We start from the raw sequence: 19,213 nt of genomic DNA on the forward strand, positions 1-19,213 counted from the left end.
CTCTTCTGGACTCATGGAAGACTCAACCTCTAGCTCTTTTGTGGGAGGGTGGAGTCGTGGGAGAGTTTTGGCTAATGAGCATTTAATTACTGGCATGAGACCTCCAGAGTCTCTTCTGTTGGCCTCTGCTGTTGGAGAAGCATGAGTTGAGACGGCACTTCCATCAGCTTCTGCCTCTGAGGGACTAGAGCAGAACCCCTGCTGACCCGAGTTGGACATGATGCTGAGAGAGAAATAAACTTTTTTGGGGGGTGTGGGGAGGGTAAGCCATTTAGAGTTCAGGATTGTTGGTTGTTGCAGCATAATCTAGCCCATTCTGACTGAAACAGATGGTGATCTAGGGAGTCTGATGTTCACCCTGCCAGCTCTGTTGCCCTTAAAAATAGAGATTTGTATCTTTCTCCACTGCTGCTCAGTACCTTCCCCTTCCCTGCTTCCTTAGACCTTAGATTCCACTCCTCTTACCTACTCGGCTTCTTGAGTCAAAGTGTGTGCCTGCGCAAACCTTGCTCATGGCTTCCCTCCGGCCAGAGTCTCAGTGCAGGGAGCGGCTGGTGGTGAGGAGGTAAGGGCACGTGTGCCTCTCTGGCTATGCCAAGGGTTAGATTTTCACTCCTTGCACCTGAGATCCTGGGAGAAGATGAACCCCGTATCGTTGTGCATGAAGAAGTGTGTTTGGGTTACCTCACCTGCAGATTCCAACCTAAGAATTTAGTCAGAATCACCAAATTTTGTCCATTTTAGAACAAAATCGGACTAAGACATACCCGGAGGCGCCCCCTTGTGGCCAGAAGAACTGTAGCAGGGGCTGGATATGCCCACCCTTTAAATTTGAGCTTTGATTTAGCAGGACCAGGGTAGGCTGGAGGGATTACACTCAGGCAGCCTGTCCCTCCAAGAGGACGAACACTCCTTGGCCTACACCAAAGTTAGTGTTAGGAGGCATGCCCATCCTAAAAATGCTCCTGAGCCAGAGAGGGAGGGACGAGGGCAGACCCCTGGAATCTGATTTCCCAGAAAGCCAGGCTGGAGGGACATTTATTGAGGAGACACACCCAGCTGCAAGCAGGACTCTGCCCTGGCTCTGGGCACCTCTGGGGGAAAGGCTGTGGGAAAAGGGCTCATGTATAGCTCGAGCCGTGTCATTGTGGGAGGCTTCCTCCAGCTTGCGCTCTGGATCCTGCTACGCTTTTTGGTCAGTCTGGAAGTTGGCTGGTATCACGGAAAGCACACTAGCCCTTTTTCCCCAGATGGCCTTGAAGAAGTCCTTCAGCCTCAGTGGCCAAAATATGTCAGATAAATGGGAGGGACAAGAAGACTTGGAAAGTCCCTCCAGCATCGACATTCTAGGACCTGCTTGCCTTGTGGCTCCTGTCTCCCTAGACACTGAGACATTGGGGAAGCAGCTGTAAACGCCTCTGGCACCATCCGTACTTCCACTGGCTTACAGGGAAACAAACAACAAACACATAAATAATCACACAAGCAAATACATTCCTTCAGGCGGTGGTAGTGCAATCAGGAGGTAAAACCAGATGGTGTGTTAGCATGACTGGGGTGGTGGGTGGGGACACATTACGTCTGCTGGTCAGGGCAGGCCACTCTGAAGAACGGCAGTTGAGCTGAGTTATGGATGAGAAGAACACACTTGGGACAGCTTGGGGGAAGGGTGTTACAGACCAGGGACAGGTCAAGTGCAAGGCCCCTGAAGGGCATGTGTTTGAGCAATGGGGAGAAAGCCAGAGGGGCTGGCATAAGGTGACTGAGGGATGGACAGAAACTAGGCCATGCACAGTCCTGCAGTCCATGGTAAGGCCTTGGTCTTGGCTCTAAGGCAACACCTTTTAAAGCTCTGATGAGTTTTAAGCAGAGGAGTGACCTGATTTGATTTTTCTCTCTGTGTCCTGGGGGAGGGGGAGGACCCGAGGGTTGCTCCCTGACCCGCAGGGCTCAGGGTGAGGCAAAGTGGGGGGGGTGCCCCAGCAGTGAAGACGTGGCTTCCTGTGTGGGTGGTCCCCTGTGAGCCAGCCGACAAAACTCACATCGTTCAAGGGCCGCTCCTGCTCTCTGGGTCCGCCCCTGGTCCAGGAGAACCAGTTCTTCAGCCCAATGAGCTCCTACCCAGCGTTCATGTGTCCACGTTTTGGTCGTAACTGGGGAGTGCCCCATCGACATCCTCAAGCCTAATCCTGTCCATGTCCCCAGCCACGTTCACATCCCCACCACCCCATACCCGTCCACATCCCTGTTTGCTGCAAGAACCCACCTTCCACTCCAGGCTCCAGCAGAGCCACCTTTGGTGGGAGAGTGGGACTGGCGGCGGGGAGACCTGTCGATAGTGGGGTATGACTAGAGGAGGCAGCTGTTGGGAGATGGAGGTAGACCCTTCCATTTGTGGTGACAGCCAAACTCTTCTACACCATCAGGTCCCCCCACATACACATCTGCCAATCGCCTGTGTGTCCCTGCTTCCTGCCCATCCCCAACGAAGTGATTTTTCCCACTAGATTAGAAGGTTAAGGCTGGGCTTCTCACCCCTCTGCGCTGGGGCTCTGTGTCCCAGAGAAGCCTGAAGGTGCAGTTTCCCAATCCCCTGAGCCTCAGTTTCCACTCCACCCCACCCTGCTCCCCACCAAACCTTAGCAGCCCCCAGAGGGGACACAGGCTCGAAGGGAGGGGAGTGGCTAGAAGGCAGGAGACTTGGAGAGACTGTAAGGAATTTGCATCTCAAAATGCGCCTTTGCGTCATCAGGCTCCTAGCATTACCCCAAGAGTCATAGGGTAGCTAAGAAGAGCCCAGGAGGGCGGGTCTGACCTGCCTGACAACTATCCTCTGTGGGGACGCACTGTGCCAGGTGGATGAGACAGCCCTGCTGGTCACCGAAGGCGGGGACATGACCTTCATCCCCAGCCTTCTCCCCCATCCTGCCTCCAACCGTTTAACCCATTCCCCTCCACACCACTCCCTGCTCCTCACCTTACCCTTACACCAGTCTACCTCAGCTCCCTGAATCTTCATCCTAATTCCAACCCCACTGTTGATGCAGTCCTAACCCTGACCTTGTCCTCATCACTAATTCATCCAACCATTAAAAACTATGTTTCAAGCATCTCCCAGGTACTGTGCCAGGAATTGGGGAGAAAAATCAAAATGACAAACAGTCTAACCTAGTGGGGAAAACAGACATCAATCAAAAAATGTTAATCACCATGCTGTGAGAGCCATTAATAGCTAAATTTGGCCTTGCTTGATGAGCAATTGTCAAGCTAAGATCAGAAGCAAGAAGAAATAAAAATGAGCTCCAAGAGGGCGAGGACAGCATGTGCAAGGGCCCTGTGGTTGGAAGGGGCTGACCTGACTTCCTTCATGTCTTTACTGAAAAGTCTTTTCTCAAAGAGCTCTTCCATGGCCACTCTACATCTAAAATTTGCTCCCCTATACTTTATAATATCCTTTCCTGCTTTGTTTTTCCTCTTCAGCACTTACCACTATTTAACACAGTTTTTAATGTACTTGATTATTAGGTAATATTGTTTGTTCCCACACTAGAATGTAAGCTCCAGGAGAAAGGCAGGGATTTGCTTTGGTTATATTGTATTCTTAGGATCTGACAGTTGTTGGGTGCGTAGTAGGGGCTCTGTCTGCTGCTGATGAATGAAAGGCACTTAGTCCCATACAGAAGAGAGGAAAGGGAATGTGGTGGAGGGTGAGACCATGCAGTAGGCCGTGGGGCCATGGGAAGGGATAATGTCCTCATCTCAAAGGCAAGAAGGAGCCACTGACAGGCTTGACTTGGGGTTGGAGGGAACGGGGGTGACATGAGCAGATTTGAGTCTTAGAAAGGTCATTTCACTCCATAAGTCTGACCACCTCCCTGTCTCTAAGCTCAGACTGAACTGCAATTTCATTCCCATTCCTCACCCAATCCAGAACCTACCAGAACCTTCTCTCCATCTCAGAATCCCAGCTCCCTTTGACCCTAACATGGCTCAGGCATGTGTGACATTCCCTAGATGGTGACAGAAGGGTGCCACCAGGGAGGAAACCTGGGCTGGTGCTTCCTGGTTGGCAGGTCCTGTCCCTGGGAGGCAGAAGGAAAGAGGGCAGGTCGAGAAAATGGGGATAGAAACATGACTCTCTCCTCACTCTCCCTGGGTCCCAAACGCTATCTGTTGAGAGTATAACTCCCAACCTCTCTCATATCACAATCTTAGTCCCAACACCTTCCTCAACTTTGCCCTCTCCCAGAGCCTCACCCCACCACAGCCTCAGCGCTCTGGTTTCTGTGTTTTTGTCACAGAAACTAGCTTCAATCCCACCCTTCTTTCCACTCCAGACTTTTCTTCATAGCTTTTAATATCTAAAACTATAGCAAATAAATTATTGTTTGCTCTTTCTTGTCCTTCTCTCCTAGCTCCAGTAAGCTCTATGTGTATTTCATCTCTTCTTTGTATCTGTAGTGCCTAGAACAGTAGCTGGAACGCTGTGTGTGCCCTTGAAACACCTCCTGAGTGAATGAAGGCGTGAAGGAATGAATGACTGGGTTCCGGACAAACCTACTTCCATTGGAGCCCAACCCTGATTCCAACCCTCTTCCTAGCTTCGTTCTTGTTTTTTTCCTTTTTTCTTTGGCGGGGGGGGGGGGGCAGTTATGGTGGAAGTTGTAGTGAGTACTTTATAAAGTTGAAGGATAACATAAATATAGTAAAATGCATAGAGTGTCCTTTATATCACCCAGATCAAGGCATAGAACGTTTCTAGCTCCCTACGTGGCTCCCCATTCCAGAGGTATTCATCTGTCTGACTTTTATAAGAATTGTTTGGTTTTGCCTGTTCTTGAACTTCATATCAATGGAATGATAGAGCATATACTCTTTTATGTCTAGTTTCTTTCATGCAATATAATTTCTGTGGGACTCATTTATGCTATAGTTCATTCTTTATTTTTTAATTGCTGGGTGGAATTCTATGTTATGATTACACCACAAACTATATATCCATTCTTTAGCTTAGTACTTCTGCCCCAAATGTACTCCTATTTTCGTAGTCAACCTCAATCCCTCCTCAGCTGATCCTGACTCAGCAGCAAGCAATAACTCCCCTCCCCCTCCATCTCTGATCATGTCTCCCTGGAGCCTCTCTGTGCTCTAGGGTCCCTGGGCTCTAGCTTCAACACCCACTAACCTTCTTGTCATGGGCTCTGGACTCTGGGCAGAAGGATGGGCCAGGCTTCCTGCTGAGGACACTACCTGTTCCATTTCCCAGAGAGGAATGGCCAGGCATCAGGCCAGCTGTAGAGTTTGTGCTGCCCCCTCTCCCCCAGCCCTCACCCACTGGGGGCCCCAGAGCCAAAGCAGGTAACTGACTGCCTATGGCTCTTCTTAGCAGGGGTGCCTAGCAGGGCAGCCCATGGGGGCGGGCAGAAGGAAGGAGCTTATTAGACTGATAAAGATCTGGGGGCCCCGCCCAGGCCCCTCCCCCAACTTCCCTGGGGCCATGGCTCAGGCTGGACTGGCTCCCCCACCCTGAAGTGTTCTTCATCCGAGGCATCTTCCACCCGCCTTCTCAGAGGCAGGCCCCGCGCCCTGCCTCCTGTGCCTCCCTGCCGGTTCCCAGAGGGCCTGTAGCCCAGGCAGCCACTCACCAGCCCAGAGCGCAACCTCGCCCCAGCCTGCTTGGTTCCCGTCCCGGCCGGCCGCTGAGGGCAGCGGCCTGTCCAGGCTCTAGGCTGCTGTGGGGGGTGGGGGCCCGTGTCCCTGCCTCACCTTGCCACCTTGGGAAGCTGGCCTTTCCGCTCCTCTCCGTGTCTGGCTTCCACTGCCTGGCTTGGGCCCCTGTGCAGCACTCCACAGTGTTTGGGATTGAGCTCCCCCTCCTTCTGCCTCCAGAAGAGCAGCCATGGCCACCTACAAAGTCAAGGTGGCCACTGGGGACGACTTCTTGTCAGGAACAACAGACTCCATCTCGCTGACCATCATAGGGATCCAAGGAGAGAGCCATAAGCAGCTGCTGAACCACTTTGGGAGAGACTTTGCAACTGGGGCGGTGAGTGTGTGTGGTGTATGTATGTGAGTGTGTGTGGTGTATGTATGAATGTGTGAGTGTGATGTGTGTGTGTGTGTGACTGTGTATATAAATGTGTGTGTGATGTGTAGGTATTTGTGCATGGTATTCGTCTGCGTGAGTGTGGTGTATGTGTGAATGTGTAGGTAAGTATGTGTGAACATGTGTGGTATGTCTACGTGTGAGTATGGTGTATGCATGTGTATATGTGTGTGAATGTGTCTGTGGTGTGTGTATGTGTGAATGTGGTATATGTATATGTAAATCTGTGGTGTATGTGTGTGGTGTATGTATGTATGTGTGTGTGTCTGTGGTATATGTGTGAGTGTGGTGTATGCATGTGAATGCATGTGTGTATGTGTGTGAGAGTGTGGTGTATGTATGTGAATGCATGTGTGTATGTGTGAGAGTGTGGTGTATGTGTGTGTGTATGTGACTATGGGTGCGTGTATATAGTATGTGTGGTATGTAGATATTTGTGTGTGATATGTGTATGTATATATGTGTGGTGTGTATTACGGTATGTGCATGTGGTCTGTGTATGTGTGAATGTGTGTGGTGTATGTGTGAGTGGGTGAGTGATGTGTGTGTGTGTGTGTGTGTGGATATGCATGTGTGATTGTGTGTGCGTGGTGTGTGGACATGTATGTATATGTGTGAATGTGTGAGTGTGGTGTATGTATGCGTGTGACTGTGAGTGGTGTGTGCGTGGTGTGTGTATGTTGAGTGTGGGCATGTACATGTGAGTGTGATGTATGCATGTGTGAGTGTATATGTGTGAATGTGAGTGTTGTGTGTGTGAGTGTGTGTGTGAGTGTGTGTCTGGGGAGCATAAGGAAGGATGGAGGTGTGCAGACGAGGGAGACAGAGCTTGGCCAGGGGAGGCTGGGAGCTCTGGGAGAGATCTGAAAGTAGAGGGGCTCAAGGGTGACTCTGGATGCCCTTAGCATAGACATGGCTGCCACCCTCCCTGGTCTTTCGGCCAGCTTTCTTCTTCCCGGGCCTGCCACCACTCCTCTCTTTCTGGTTATTCCTCATCTCTTTCCTCTTCCTCTTCCTCTCTCTCCTCACTCTCCCCACAACCCTCATCTCTCAGCCCCTTCCTACTCCCTTTATCTCTTCTTTCTCATCCCTTTTCCACTCCTTCCCTCATCTTTTCCCATTTCCTCTCTCCCTCTCCCTCACTCCTCTCTCTCCTATTCTTTCCCACTCCTCCTAAGATGCATCATAACTGGCTTAAATTCACACTGGAGTCTCTGTGACTTCAGATGACACCAGAACTGCCTGTCCAGTGGTGGCCTGCCTTCTCCATGATGAAAGGCAACATTTGCTGGGCCCCTGGCCCTCAGACCTACTACTGAGTCAGGGTCAGTAACCTGCTCCTATGTGACCTTAATAGGTCAGTCTTGTCTATGTGGCCATTTCTTATCTCCACATCTTTATTGATAAGAGGGAGAAAAGGGGGCTGCACAGACCACTTCTGCTCATTCTAAGACTGTAGGGGTTTGGGGGGTCCTGGACCCTATTCAGATTCCTTTATATAACAGCCCCTTGGGGTCTGCATGGCTCCTGCAGTCTCAGATTACCAGGGAAGTGGGTGAGAGGGTGGAACCTCAGGAGGTGGGAGTGAAGAGAGAGAGGGCCTGGGTCCTGCCCAGCCCTGGGTAGATGGGCCCATCAGGGACAGTCAGGTCAGGCGGGTGGGAGGAGAGACCTAAGATCAGGTCAGCCTGGTCTAGGAAGGTGAGCATCTCCCAGCGTGAGAAAGGCCTGGGTGAGAAGCTAGACCAGTAGGAAACCTGGGAGGCCAAGGTGAGTTCAACATGCTTAGCTGGCCCTGTGCCCTGCCCAGGTGGATGAGTATACTGTCCAGTGCCAGCAGGACCTGGGGGAGCTCATCATCATCCGCCTGCACAAGGACCGATACTCCTTCCTTCCTAAGAACCCCTGGTACTGCAAATATGTGCAGATCTGTGCACCCAATGGCCGCATCTACCACTTCCCTGCCTACCAGTGGATGGATGGCTACGAGACACTGGCTCTGCGGGAGGCTACAGGTAAGCTCTCACCATCCCATCCATGCCAGGAGGCCCCTTGCTCCAGCGTGGCCACTCCTGAATCCCCACAAACTAGGCAGTGCCAGCCTCACAGGACTCCTGGGAACCCCTGCCACTGTCACATATTCCTTAGTCCTCGCTGCCATGCCGGACCCAGCTTGGGCTACGCCCTGAGGAACAGAGATGAATAAGGCCTGGGCTACCCTCAGGATCTTGGTCTTGCAGTTTCTGGCAAAAAAGAAGAGTGCACTCCGTTACCTCTACCATCCTCCCCTCGACTTCCATGGGCTTCCCAGCCACTCTAAAAAGACCTCTTGCTACTCTGGGCACAGGCCTCAGGACTCTTATGGGATGCCCTACTCATTCAAATAGCATGTAAAGGTACTCCAGAAAGACTCCCTGTTACTCCAGTAGGGTCCTGTGACTGTAACAGGATGCCTATTGCCCATTGCTACAATCAGATGTCCCAGTACTCCAACTGCTGCCTTGTTGTTTCATTAAGAAGGCTGTTAGCCCTGACTGGTGTGGCTCAGTGGGTTGGGCATTGTCTCGCAAAGCAAATACATTTCAGGTTCAATTCCTGGTCAGGGCACATGCTTGGGTTGCAGATTCGGGCCCCATATGGAGCATGTATGAGAGGTAACCGGTCAACATTTCTCTCCCTCTTTCTCCTTCCTTTCCCCTTGCTTTAAAAATAAATAAATAAATAAATAAATAAATAAATAAATAAAATCTTTAAAAAAATAAATAAAGAAGGCTGTTAGTTCAACAGTTCTCCGCGGTGCTGTAACAGAACTTGTGCCTTATTATGATGCCTTGGGTTTCTTTTTAAATTTATTTATTTACTTATTTTTAGAGAGAGGGGAGGGGAAAGAGAAAGAGAGGGAGAGACACATCCATCAGTTGTTTGCCTCTTGCACGTCCTGAACTGGAGATCTGGTCTGCAACCCAGGCACGTGCCTGACCAGGAATTAAACCAGCGGCGACCTTTCGGTTTGCAGACTGGCGCTCAATCCACTCAAGCACATCAGCCAGAGCCCTGGGTTTCTTAATGAGCATTGTTTAGACTGATGGGGTGTTCTGTTGCTCCAAAGGACTCCTTCTTACCCCAGCAGGACACCTTATTTCTCTGACAGGACTCATTGCTCCTCCCAAAGACCCCCCTAATCCAGTAAGGCTCTATCCCACTTCCGTAGGAGGCCTTGTTACGCATACAGACTGGGGGGCTTTTCCTTGGGGGCCCAGCTGTTTCCCAGTAGGTTGGTGGCTCCCACGGAAGAGGGATGAGACCTGAGTGCCTGCGCTCCTCATGTCCACCCTGCAGAGCCCTTGTCAGTGAATTGGGCCAGCTTCCTGATATGTGGCTGCTATACAAGGACTGCAGGCCTGTCCTCTTTCGTCCCCCTGGCTCCACCACTGAGCTTCTGCTGGCCTCCCTTCAGGTGGTGGGAGGGGAGGACAGAGCTGAGGGGGCCCAGGGGCCTGGAACTTCATCCTCCCCGCAGCTCACCACCTCTCTTTTGTCTCTCATTTCCCTGCCGAGAGCCTTTTCCTGGGAGGCGGGCAACCGCTCAGGAGGGCCTGAGCTGGGGAAAGGAGAGTCAGGGGTAGAGGGAGGCAGGTTGCAGGAAGGTGGGAAAGCCAAAGGGGGGTTCTTGCTGGGGATCCAAAGCATCTTCCCACAGTGATAGGTCTGAGTGACACAGAAGCAGGGGACGGGAAGGGTGACACTAGGTGACAGGGTAGGAATGGGGTTGGGTGGGGCAGCTGTCACACAACACCAGGGCAAGGAGACTTGAGTCACCTTCTGGGTCCTTGAAGGAGTGGGACTCCCATTCTGGGGGTGAGCCTGAGCTGGGGCTCTGGGTTTCACCACTCCAGGGTCACTGTTCACCCAGAATACAACATGAGCAGAAGCAGAGGGGGAAGGGAGAGGCTAACGAAGGGAACCTTGAGGGAAAATGATGAGACTTTAGCGACACGCACTTGTCAGCCTGGGACTACCAGCCAGGATGCTGGAGAAAGACAGGCCTAGATTTGGAACTCAGCTCTACCACATACTAACTGGACATACCGAGTATACTTCTAAGTTCTTCTAAGCCTCAGTGTCCTCATCTGTAAAAGGGGGCTAACAGTAGAACCTACTTCATAGTGTTGATGTGAGAAGCCAACAACACAATCTGTAAAAGGAGTTTTTATAAGTCTTAACAACTATTTGTGGCTGTTAGTGAGTAGTGGCTGACTGATCAGAAGGAGACTGCCTTGGTCCAAATCTCAACTCGCTGTTTTCTATGTCATATGGACTGTTTTCTCCTTGTAAAATGAGTGTGATAGTATTGTCCCTTAGCTGAAAGTGTGGGGGCCAGAGATGTTTTGAAATTCAGATTTTATTTAGAGGAGATGTATAAATGGGACACACACATATCTCTATCTCTGTGTCTCCATATATCTTCTGTACACACACACCCCGTATGCTATGTGATAGATTCACCCCTGATCAAATATACTAATATCCTGTATTTCAGCAGCAAAAACTATGAATAGGTACACCAAGTGAGTTAAAATAAAGACTATCTATAGTCTCAGGCAAATTTTGAGCAGGTTTTTCTGACCAAGGAATTTGTTCTGAACTTGTGGAAAACACAAACCAATCTGATTTGTGTAGCTCGTGGATTTTGGAATTGTGGAGAGCAGGTTGTGAACATATAATATTTGTCATGTGCCTTATAAGGGTGTTCTCCTGTGGACTAAATTATTAATATAAAGGAAGTGTTTAGGAAGTGGCCCATTACCTAGTAAGAGCTAAATGACTGTTATTAATGTGGGTCTGGAAGAGGGACATCCCCACAGCAGCAGGCCCCAGCTTGAGGAGGAGAGCAAGGGTGAGGAGGGTGGCCCTTGGTCCTTTTATCTTGGTTTTGGGAGGAGAACCATCCTCTCTCTCCTAGGGTAAGCGTTCTCTGTCCTTGGCCATTGGCCCCACAGAGCCACCCTGGGAGGCAGAAGCTGAATTCTTTTTTTTTTTAAAGATTTTATTTATTTATTTTTAGAGAGAGGGGAAAGGAGGGAGAAAGAGGGAGTGAGAGAGAAACATCAATGTGTGGTTGCCTCTCGCACATCCCCAACTAGGGACCTGGCCCGCAACCCGGGCATGTGCCTTGACTTGGAATCGAACCAGCGGCCCTTTGGTTCACAGGCCGGTACTCAATCCACTGAGCCACACCAGCCAGGGCAGAAGCTGAATTCTGATTCCTGGAGTGGGAGGGGGCAGGCAGATGCTGGGGGTCTGACCTTGAGCCCTCCCTCTTTGGTTTCCCTACAGGAAAGACCACAGCAGATGACACCCTCCCAGTCCTTCTGGAGCATCGCCAGGAGGAGATCAGAGCCAAGCAGGACTTCTACCAGTGAGGGGAGGGTGGCAGGGGCTGCGGGAGCTCAGGGGGCCAGGGATAGCTTTGCCCTCTGTCCTTGGGATGGTGCACGGACATCCAGGCTCACTGTCTCAGCTTCTCTTTGCAGCTGGAGGGTCTTCGTTCCTGGCCTGCCCAACTACGTGGACATCCCCAGTTACTGCCCTCCGGTCCGGAGAAACCCCAACCGGCCTGAGTAAGGACCTGAGGCTGCCCTGGGGCCCTCCCATAGTGAACTTCTGGGCTCTGCCCCTTCCTCCAGCCCTGGACCCCAGGTGTCCTGCCCCAGACCAGCACTCCTTCCTGCAGGTGGAATGGCTATATTCCTGGATTTCCAATTCTCATCAACATTAAGGCCACCCGGTTCCTGAACTCAAATCTGCGTTTCTCCTTCATCAAGACAGCCTCCTTCTTTATGCGCCTGGCACCCATGTGAGTGTGTGTGAGAGGGGGGCGGGGTCACGCAAAGACTGCCCCTCTCCCTCCACTGCATACCTACCTCCACCACAGCCTCAAAGGTTAGAATGGCCAGGAAGGTAGAGGGATCTGATAGGACAAGACAGGCGAGACTGAGACCTAGAAAGACCTTGAGATATGAACCCAGGGACCCTAAGACCCAGAGATACGGAGAATAGAGACTTTGAGACTTAAAGACATAGCTGCGCTGGGCAACTCTTTCCCAGTGGACACTTGGCAGCCTCTCTGATGGCTTCCCGTACAAACCCCACCTCCTAAGGTCACTGAAGCTCAAAGTCCGAGGCCTGCTGGACTGCAAACAGTCGTGGAAGAGACTGAAGGACATTAAGAAAGTTTTCCCTTTCTACAAGACTTTCATCTCCGGTATGGGGTGGGACATCTTGAATGGAACACGGGGAGCCTAATGATCTCTGGCAGAAGGAACTCAGAGACTTGTTGGGGAGGCAGGACCCCAGGGGCAGCTGGGTGGGAGAAGAGGGCCAACAGGAGGCAGGAGTCCCGAGGTGGGTGGGTGCGCCCTCTGGTGTCTTCTTGGGAAACGTCGCCATGGGCCACTCTGGCAGCTCAGGGGAGGCTGGGGGCTTCGGTTTCCTCTCTGGCCTCTCTGGTGTCGGTTGTCTTTCTCTGTCTTCGGCTTGGGCCCCATGCCTCTCTGTCCCTGATGGGGACCAGGTGTGACGCTCCCGCGCCATCCCACCAGAATACGTGGTCGAGCACTGGGCAGAGGACAGCTTCTTTGGGTACCAGTACCTCAATGGCCTGAACCCAGGCCTGATCCGCCGCTGCATGCAGATTCCAGAGAAGTTCCCTGTCACAGAAGACATGGTGGCCCCGTTCCTGGGCGAAGGAACGTGCCTGAATGCGGAGCTGGAGGTGAGGCCTGATTCGGCGGAGACCCCTCACAGCCTCCTGGCCTTCCTCCCTCCCGGCACCCCCTCTCCTCACCTTCCCAACCTGCAGAGTTCCACACCCCAAAGCCCTGCCTTGCAGGCACCCCCCACTTGGTTTCTGTCCACCCCCTGCATCTCTACCCAAGGGGTGAGTCATGGGTGCCCCATGTCGGTGCTATCTGCCTACTCGTGGCTGCTCCCTTCCAGAAGGGGAACATTTACCTGGCAGACTACAAAATCTTGGAGGGCATCCCCACAGTCGAGCTCAATGGCCGGAAGCAGCACCAATGTGCGCCCCTCTGCCTGCTGCACTTTGGACCAGAAGGGAACATGATGCCCATTGCCATCCAGGTGCCTGCGGTGCGGGTCCCACCTCTGTGTGAGCATGTTGCCCGAGTGTGAGCTGATGGATGTGCATGAATGTGTGTGTGCACTCCGGTGAACATGTGGGCCTGTGGGTGTGCTTGTATGCCCCTAAGTGTGTGGTGACTGGGTCAGCCTCTGTGTGTGCGCCTGTGAACCTTACGTCCCTGTGTGCCACCTAATTGTGAGGTTTGTGCCTGTGTGAGTGTGCACCTCTCTGTGTAAGCATGTGTGGCTATGTGAGTGTATGCCCCTTTGTGTACATCTGAGAACATGCCTATTTTATGTATATACCTGTCTAGACATGTGGCTAGTGCTGAGCCTGGTGTGTGGCCCTGGGTGTAAGCCTTTGGCTGAGTCTCCGTGTTACCCTACATGTGTCCATCTGCATGCTGCCCCTGTGTGGCACCCGTGCATGAGCTTGGGCCCCTATGGGTGCACCTGTGTGTGCAGTGTGCATGCTGTGTATAGAAGCATGGGAATATGGAACTAATCAGACTGAGCCACTGCCCTGAGAGTCTGATCTGGCAGAAAATGGAACAGAGGTGCTTCTTTCCTACAGGTCCCCACTAGGGTCAGTCATGTCCAAATTAGAGAAAGTCACCTCTCTGGGGGTAGGGGGGGATCAGTCAAGTCCTGATGCTCCAGGCTTGTTAGTGGCACAATTTAGGAGAGATTTAGTGACCCCCTGCCCTTGAGGGGCTGGTATCCTCATGCAGGGCACAACCTGCATGGCTGAATGTGGAGGTGGCGCGTGAACCAGTTCTTGGAGAATCAGTGGGAGCTGCCAGGTAGAGAAAGGAACAGGGGCAGGAACTCCAGGCAGTGAGAACAGCAAGAGCAAATGTTCAGAGGGAGGAAAGGCCTCAGTATGCAGAGGGGAACAGAGGGGCTGGGATGTAGGGGGTGGAGGTTTTACCTCCTCAGACTCCCCTTAGTCTCCCTCCTGGGGACCCTTGTGTGTGCCCCCATCTAACTCTCCCTCATCCCCACTCCCAGCTCAGCCAGACCCCTGGGCCCAATAGCCCCATCTTCCTGCCTAGTGACTCGGAGTGGGACTGGCTGCTGGCCAAGACGTGGGTGCGCAACGCTGAGTTCTACTGCCACGAGGCCTTCTCCCACCTGCTGGCGACCCACCTCGTTGCTGAGGCCTTCTGCCTGGCTATGCTGCGGCAGCTGCCCATGTGCCATCCGCTCTACAAGGTATGGGCTTGGGCAAAGGGGCCCTTGGGAAGCATCACCGCCCTCATCTGGCCTCAAAGCCACCTGGCTTGCTCAGCAGTCAGAGGGATTCCAGTTAGACCGAGGTCCTCTGGGGGATAACTTCAGTTCTCAGTCATTGTCCCCTGGCTTCTCTCACAGCTCCTGATCCCCCACACCCGATACACTGTCCAGATCAACAGCATCGGGCGGGCCCTCCTTCTCAATGACGGGGGGCTCTCTGCCAGGGTAAGGCTGTTGCCTCCAACAGCAGCAATATATTTACCTTCCCTCCAGCCTTTGCAGTTAGACTAATAGCAGGACTTCCCACTTGCCTTCAGTTCATGAGGGAGCATGGAGAGAGGGGACTGGTTAAAGTGGGTGCCGTGTCTGCAAAGGCATAGAGGCAAGTGTTGGGTGTGCTGGCTGGCATGTGAGGGTCTCCGGGGTGGGGCCAGCTTGCCGAGTGATTAGAGGAGCACCCACAGCCATGTGCGAGACGAGCGTGAGCTTCATCAGGGAGGACTTGCAAGGGACCTGTTGGCTCCAGCATCTCCTTCCTCCCTGACAGGGCACGGGCCTAGGCCTGGGGGGCATTGCTGACGTGATGGTGCGGGCTCTGTCAGAGATAACCTATGACAGCTTCTACCCCCCAAACGACTTCATGGAGCGCGGGGTTCAGGACCTGCCGGGATATTACTACCGCGATGACTGCTTGGCAGTGTTGGACGCGCTGGAGAGGTGAAGATCGACCCAGCAGTGAGATGTTGGAGGGGAGCCTTAAAGCACCTGAGCTTGGGTCTGGTGCCATCTTCTGACTTTGACAAGCTACCCTTGCCATTTCTGCCCCACAGGACCTGCCCACCCACAGGCCTAGGGCAGCTCTGGGGTCAGGGCCTCCTGGGAAAGGTGGGAACAATGTAGTTGGGGAGGGCAGGAGGAGGGTCCAAACTGAGGTCCTGCCCCCTGATCAGGTATGTGACAGAGATCATCACCTACTACTACCCGTGTGACGCAGCTGTGGAGGGTGACCCTGAATTGCAGTCCTGGGTGCAGGAGATATTCAAGGAGTGCCTACTAGGGCGTGAGAGTTCAGGTAGGAGCCTGGGCACCCGAGCATCCAGCAGGGGTCCAGGGCTTGGGAGTGGGCCACCCTGGCTGGGCTGGAGCATGTCCCGTTGGGGGCTGAAGGAGGCCAGATCCCTGCCCTAGAATTTTGACAGGGCCCTCCCTTGCCCCTCAGAGCAGCAGCATCTCAGAGGGATTGGGGAAGAAAGCATGGCTGGCCGCTGGTCCCTGTCTGAGTGCAGGGGCTGTGGGTCATCTCTGTAGAGACCTGGAAGGGTCCCCGTCCCCCACCCAGAAACAAGCCTTTGTGGACTGAAAAATGGGACATGAGCTCAGACAGGAAAGGGCAGAGTGTGCTACAAGCTGGGGAGCTGGTGGGGTGCTGGCAGGCTCCAGGAGGGGAAGAGCATTCGAAGTCATGCTGCTGGGCACCCACTGCACAAACATCCGTCATGTGACAAACACTGTGCTGGTTACTGAGGAGACAAAAGAGAAGGAGAGAGGTGAAGGGCTGCCTCCAGGAATTCACAGTCTGGCAGGGGGTGGTCTGCTCAAGTAAATGGGTGGTTACATGACAGCAGGACTGGTGCAGTTTGCTGGTGGGGACAGAAGCCCGGGGGGGGGGGGACCTAGCCAAGTTTGGGGAGAGGTGGTGGGTAGAAAGTGGGGGCAGGTAGCAGCAAGCTGAGATGTAGCTAAGATCTAATATCTTAGCCAAAAGCTGGCTAAGATCTGCCAGATGGGGAGCTTAGCTGTGGGGTGACAGGTGAGGCTGGAACGTTCTGGGAGCTGTTGTCTGGAGCTGAGCACGGGAGCTGGGTAGGCTCCTGGTGGGCCCGGGGCTCACGTCATGAGTAGGGGCCTGGGTGCACAGGACGGTTAAGGAGTTTGGAATTACTCTGAGACACAGCAGGGTTTGCAAGATCAGGTTTGTTTGTTAGAATGTGGGGCTGCACAGGCAGTCAGGAGATAGTTTGGAGGCTGCTGTGGTGTCCAGGAGGGAGGTGGCAGGGACCTGACTAGGGTGGGGCCTGTGGAGACTCAGAGAATGCTAGAGAGCTGGGAAATAGAAATGACAGGACTCGGTGATTAGTTTGGGTTTGGCAGTGGGAGACAGGTGGGGCCAAGAGTGCCTCTCAGGTTTAGAGCTTTCGAAACTGCGTAGATGGTGCGTGTCATTTCTTGAGCTGGAGGCACAGAGGGAGGAGGGGTTTAGGGAGGAAGATGACTGGTCTGGTTTGAATGTGTTGGGCTTTTGGAATTTGGGGTCCCCATGGCAACTAGGGCTGGCTGCTTAGGTGGAACAACAGGGAAGAGAAGCAAGAAGCTTGGATAGGTATAAGACCAAGAGCCAGGCTACTGAGAAATCTATCTGGAGTGAGCAGTGTCTCAGAAGTGTGTGTGTGGTGGGGAGCGGATGAAGAATGGTAGTCAGAGTAGGAAAGGCAGGATCTTCCAAAGCCTTTCCTCCTTGAGACCTGGGCCCAGGGAGTTTCCTCTAAGGTAGCTGGAGGAGCGATCTGAGGGCACCAACTCAGGCGGGTGCCTGGAGCAGGCCTGGAGGACATCTGGCCAAGGCCAGCTGAGGCCCCCTCACCAGGGCTTGTAGCCTGGACTGGGGGAATGGGGTTGTGGCCACAGGCGGGCCAAGGAGGCAGGATGAGGGCAGGGATGTGGCAGTTTGAAGTGTTGGCAGGACAGGCTGAGCTGGGCTTGGTGGCGCCCTCTACCGGCCAGTCCGCACCAGGGCAGGACTGACATTGCCTGGGCATTTCCTCTCCCCTCAGGCTTCCCCACGTGCTTGCGAACGGTGCCTGAGCTGATCCGATATGTCACCATCGTCATCTACACCTGCTCTGCCAAGCACGCAGCTGTCAACACAGGGCAGGTACCTGTGCTTACCAGCCCTTGCTCCAGCCCCAGGCCCAGACCTAACCTTAACTCCAGCCCCAAACTCAAACCCAACTCAAGTCGGCCCTGACCTGTCTCAATCAGAGTCCAATTTAAGCTCGAGAGTCCCTGGGTGCTCTCTGACCCAGAACGCCTCCCCTACTCCACCTCCAGCTGGAGCTCACCGCCTGGATGCCCAACTTCCCGTCATCCATGCGGAACCCACCGATGCAGGCCAAGGGGCTGACCACGCTGGAGACCTTCTTGGACACGTTGCCGGACGTGAAGACCACGTGCATCATGCTGTTGGTGCTCTGGACACTCAGCCGGGAGCCCGACGACAAGGTGCCCTGGGGCCTGCGGTGCAGGTGGGGGTGGGGGAACTCGGAGCATAGGCAGGGGGCTGGGAGCTGAGGGGGGCAAGACAGGAGGGGTGTGTCAAGGGAGGAAGGTGGAAACAGAGGCTCCTGAAGGGGAAGGGAGGAGGAGTGGGGTCCAGCTACTCGTCCTGTGCCCACAGCGGCCCCTGGGCCACTTCCCCGACATCCACTTCGTGGAGGAGGTCCCGCGCAGGAGCATGGAGACCTTCCGCCAGCGCCTCGCGCAGATCTCGCACAACATCCGCCAGCGCAACAAGTGCCTCCCGATCCCCTACTACTACCTGGACCCCGTGCTGATCGAGAACAGCATTTCTATTTAGGACCGCTCTTTTCACTTAGTTTCTTCCCGCCCTGCACCCAGCTATTAAAAACCAAAAAAACAACAACAAAACTTCAAACACAAGCCCTAGGTCTGTCATTGAACGCAGCCGTTTAGGGTCCAGACAGAGGTGGGAGGTGGAGGGTGGGTGAGGAGAAGGGAGAGGAGGGAAGGGCCAGTGCCCTGCTCACACGGAGGTACTGTTCTCCACCACAGTGGGGTCCTGGTAGGTGTAGGGCCAGGCCCAGTTCACTTCCTGTTATCCCGAGAGATAAGGGCCAGGTGACTCTTGTAGGCGGTGGTGCTCCGCTGCCCTGCCTCCTCCGTGAAGTGCTCATCCAGGTAGGTGTCCAGGTGACATTGGGGACCGCAGGACAGAGGGCTGGGACCTCTGCTCCATGATGACGCTGCCTCATCTTTCAACCCAAAGCCGTTCTGGTCCATCTTAAGTCCCCCATCTCAGGCACTCAGGCCACCAACGACCCCAGCCCACCTAAAAACCCACGGAAGCCCCGTCCACCTAGGAACTTAGACCACCCAAGACCTGTCCAACTTGAAACATAAACCCCTCAGCCACCTAGGCCGGACCGCCCTCAGCCCAACACACAGGAAAGCCAGACCCCCCCTACCCTCCACCTACTAGGAATCTACTACCTTAAACCACACCCTCAGACACCTATGTCATTGCAGGTGCTTCCTTCCAAGGGGACCAGCCTGCTAAGTGCCCCTCCAAGTAACTCATTGTCCCCAGACCCCTTCTTCACCTTACCCACCCTCCTGGGACCTGAGACACCACCCCTCCCCACCTTGGGCCTTGCTTACACCGTCCTTGGTTTCATCGGTGACACCCAGAAGAGCACCAGGGTGTGGCAAGTGGCATTGACTTCAGGGAGTGAGGCCACCAGATCTATCTGGTGGGCTGGGGAAGCCCCATGATGGTGGAAATATTAGGCATCCAGGCACTGAATTCAAACTGAACCCCCACACTCTGTAAACACAAGACTGCCAGTGCTCCTGCTAAATCCACTCCTCCTGTAACCCTGCTTGTCCCCCAGCTCTGGCACTGGCTCACCTGGCTACTGTTGATGGCAGCAT

At 53.7% G+C, this 19,213-nt stretch overlaps 1 protein-coding gene across 3 annotated transcripts; it reads left to right on the forward strand.

Moving 5' to 3' along the window:
• Positions 1–5,544: 5,544 nt before the first annotated feature.
• On the forward strand, positions 5,545–18,202 carry LOC149997647 (arachidonate 12-lipoxygenase, 12R-type). 3 transcript variants are annotated; one of them, XM_090290739.1, is made up of 15 exons: positions 5,545–6,046; positions 7,917–8,121; positions 11,444–11,525; positions 11,641–11,727; positions 11,841–11,963; positions 12,268–12,371; positions 12,709–12,881; positions 13,106–13,249; positions 14,261–14,464; positions 14,624–14,710; positions 15,033–15,202; positions 15,436–15,557; positions 17,317–17,417; positions 17,594–17,764; positions 17,940–18,202. In XM_090290739.1, the coding sequence occupies exons 1-15, from the start codon at positions 5,900–5,902 to the stop codon at positions 18,117–18,119; spliced, it is 2,100 nt and encodes a 699-aa protein (XP_090146865.1). In that variant the 5' UTR covers positions 5,545–5,899; the 3' UTR covers positions 18,120–18,202. The 3 variants fall into 3 exon arrangements, with proteins under 3 accessions (XP_090146865.1, XP_090146867.1, XP_090146866.1); XM_090290741.1 differs by having other exon boundaries at positions 8,007–8,121; XM_090290740.1 differs by lacking the exon at positions 14,624–14,710.
• Positions 18,203–19,213: the final 1,011 nt, after the last annotated feature.

This window comes from Furipterus horrens, unplaced genomic scaffold (genome assembly GCF_987537825.1).
Source record: "Furipterus horrens unplaced genomic scaffold, mFurHor1.1.pri manual_scaffold_11, whole genome shotgun sequence".
NCBI lineage: Eukaryota > Metazoa > Chordata > Mammalia > Chiroptera > Furipteridae > Furipterus > Furipterus horrens.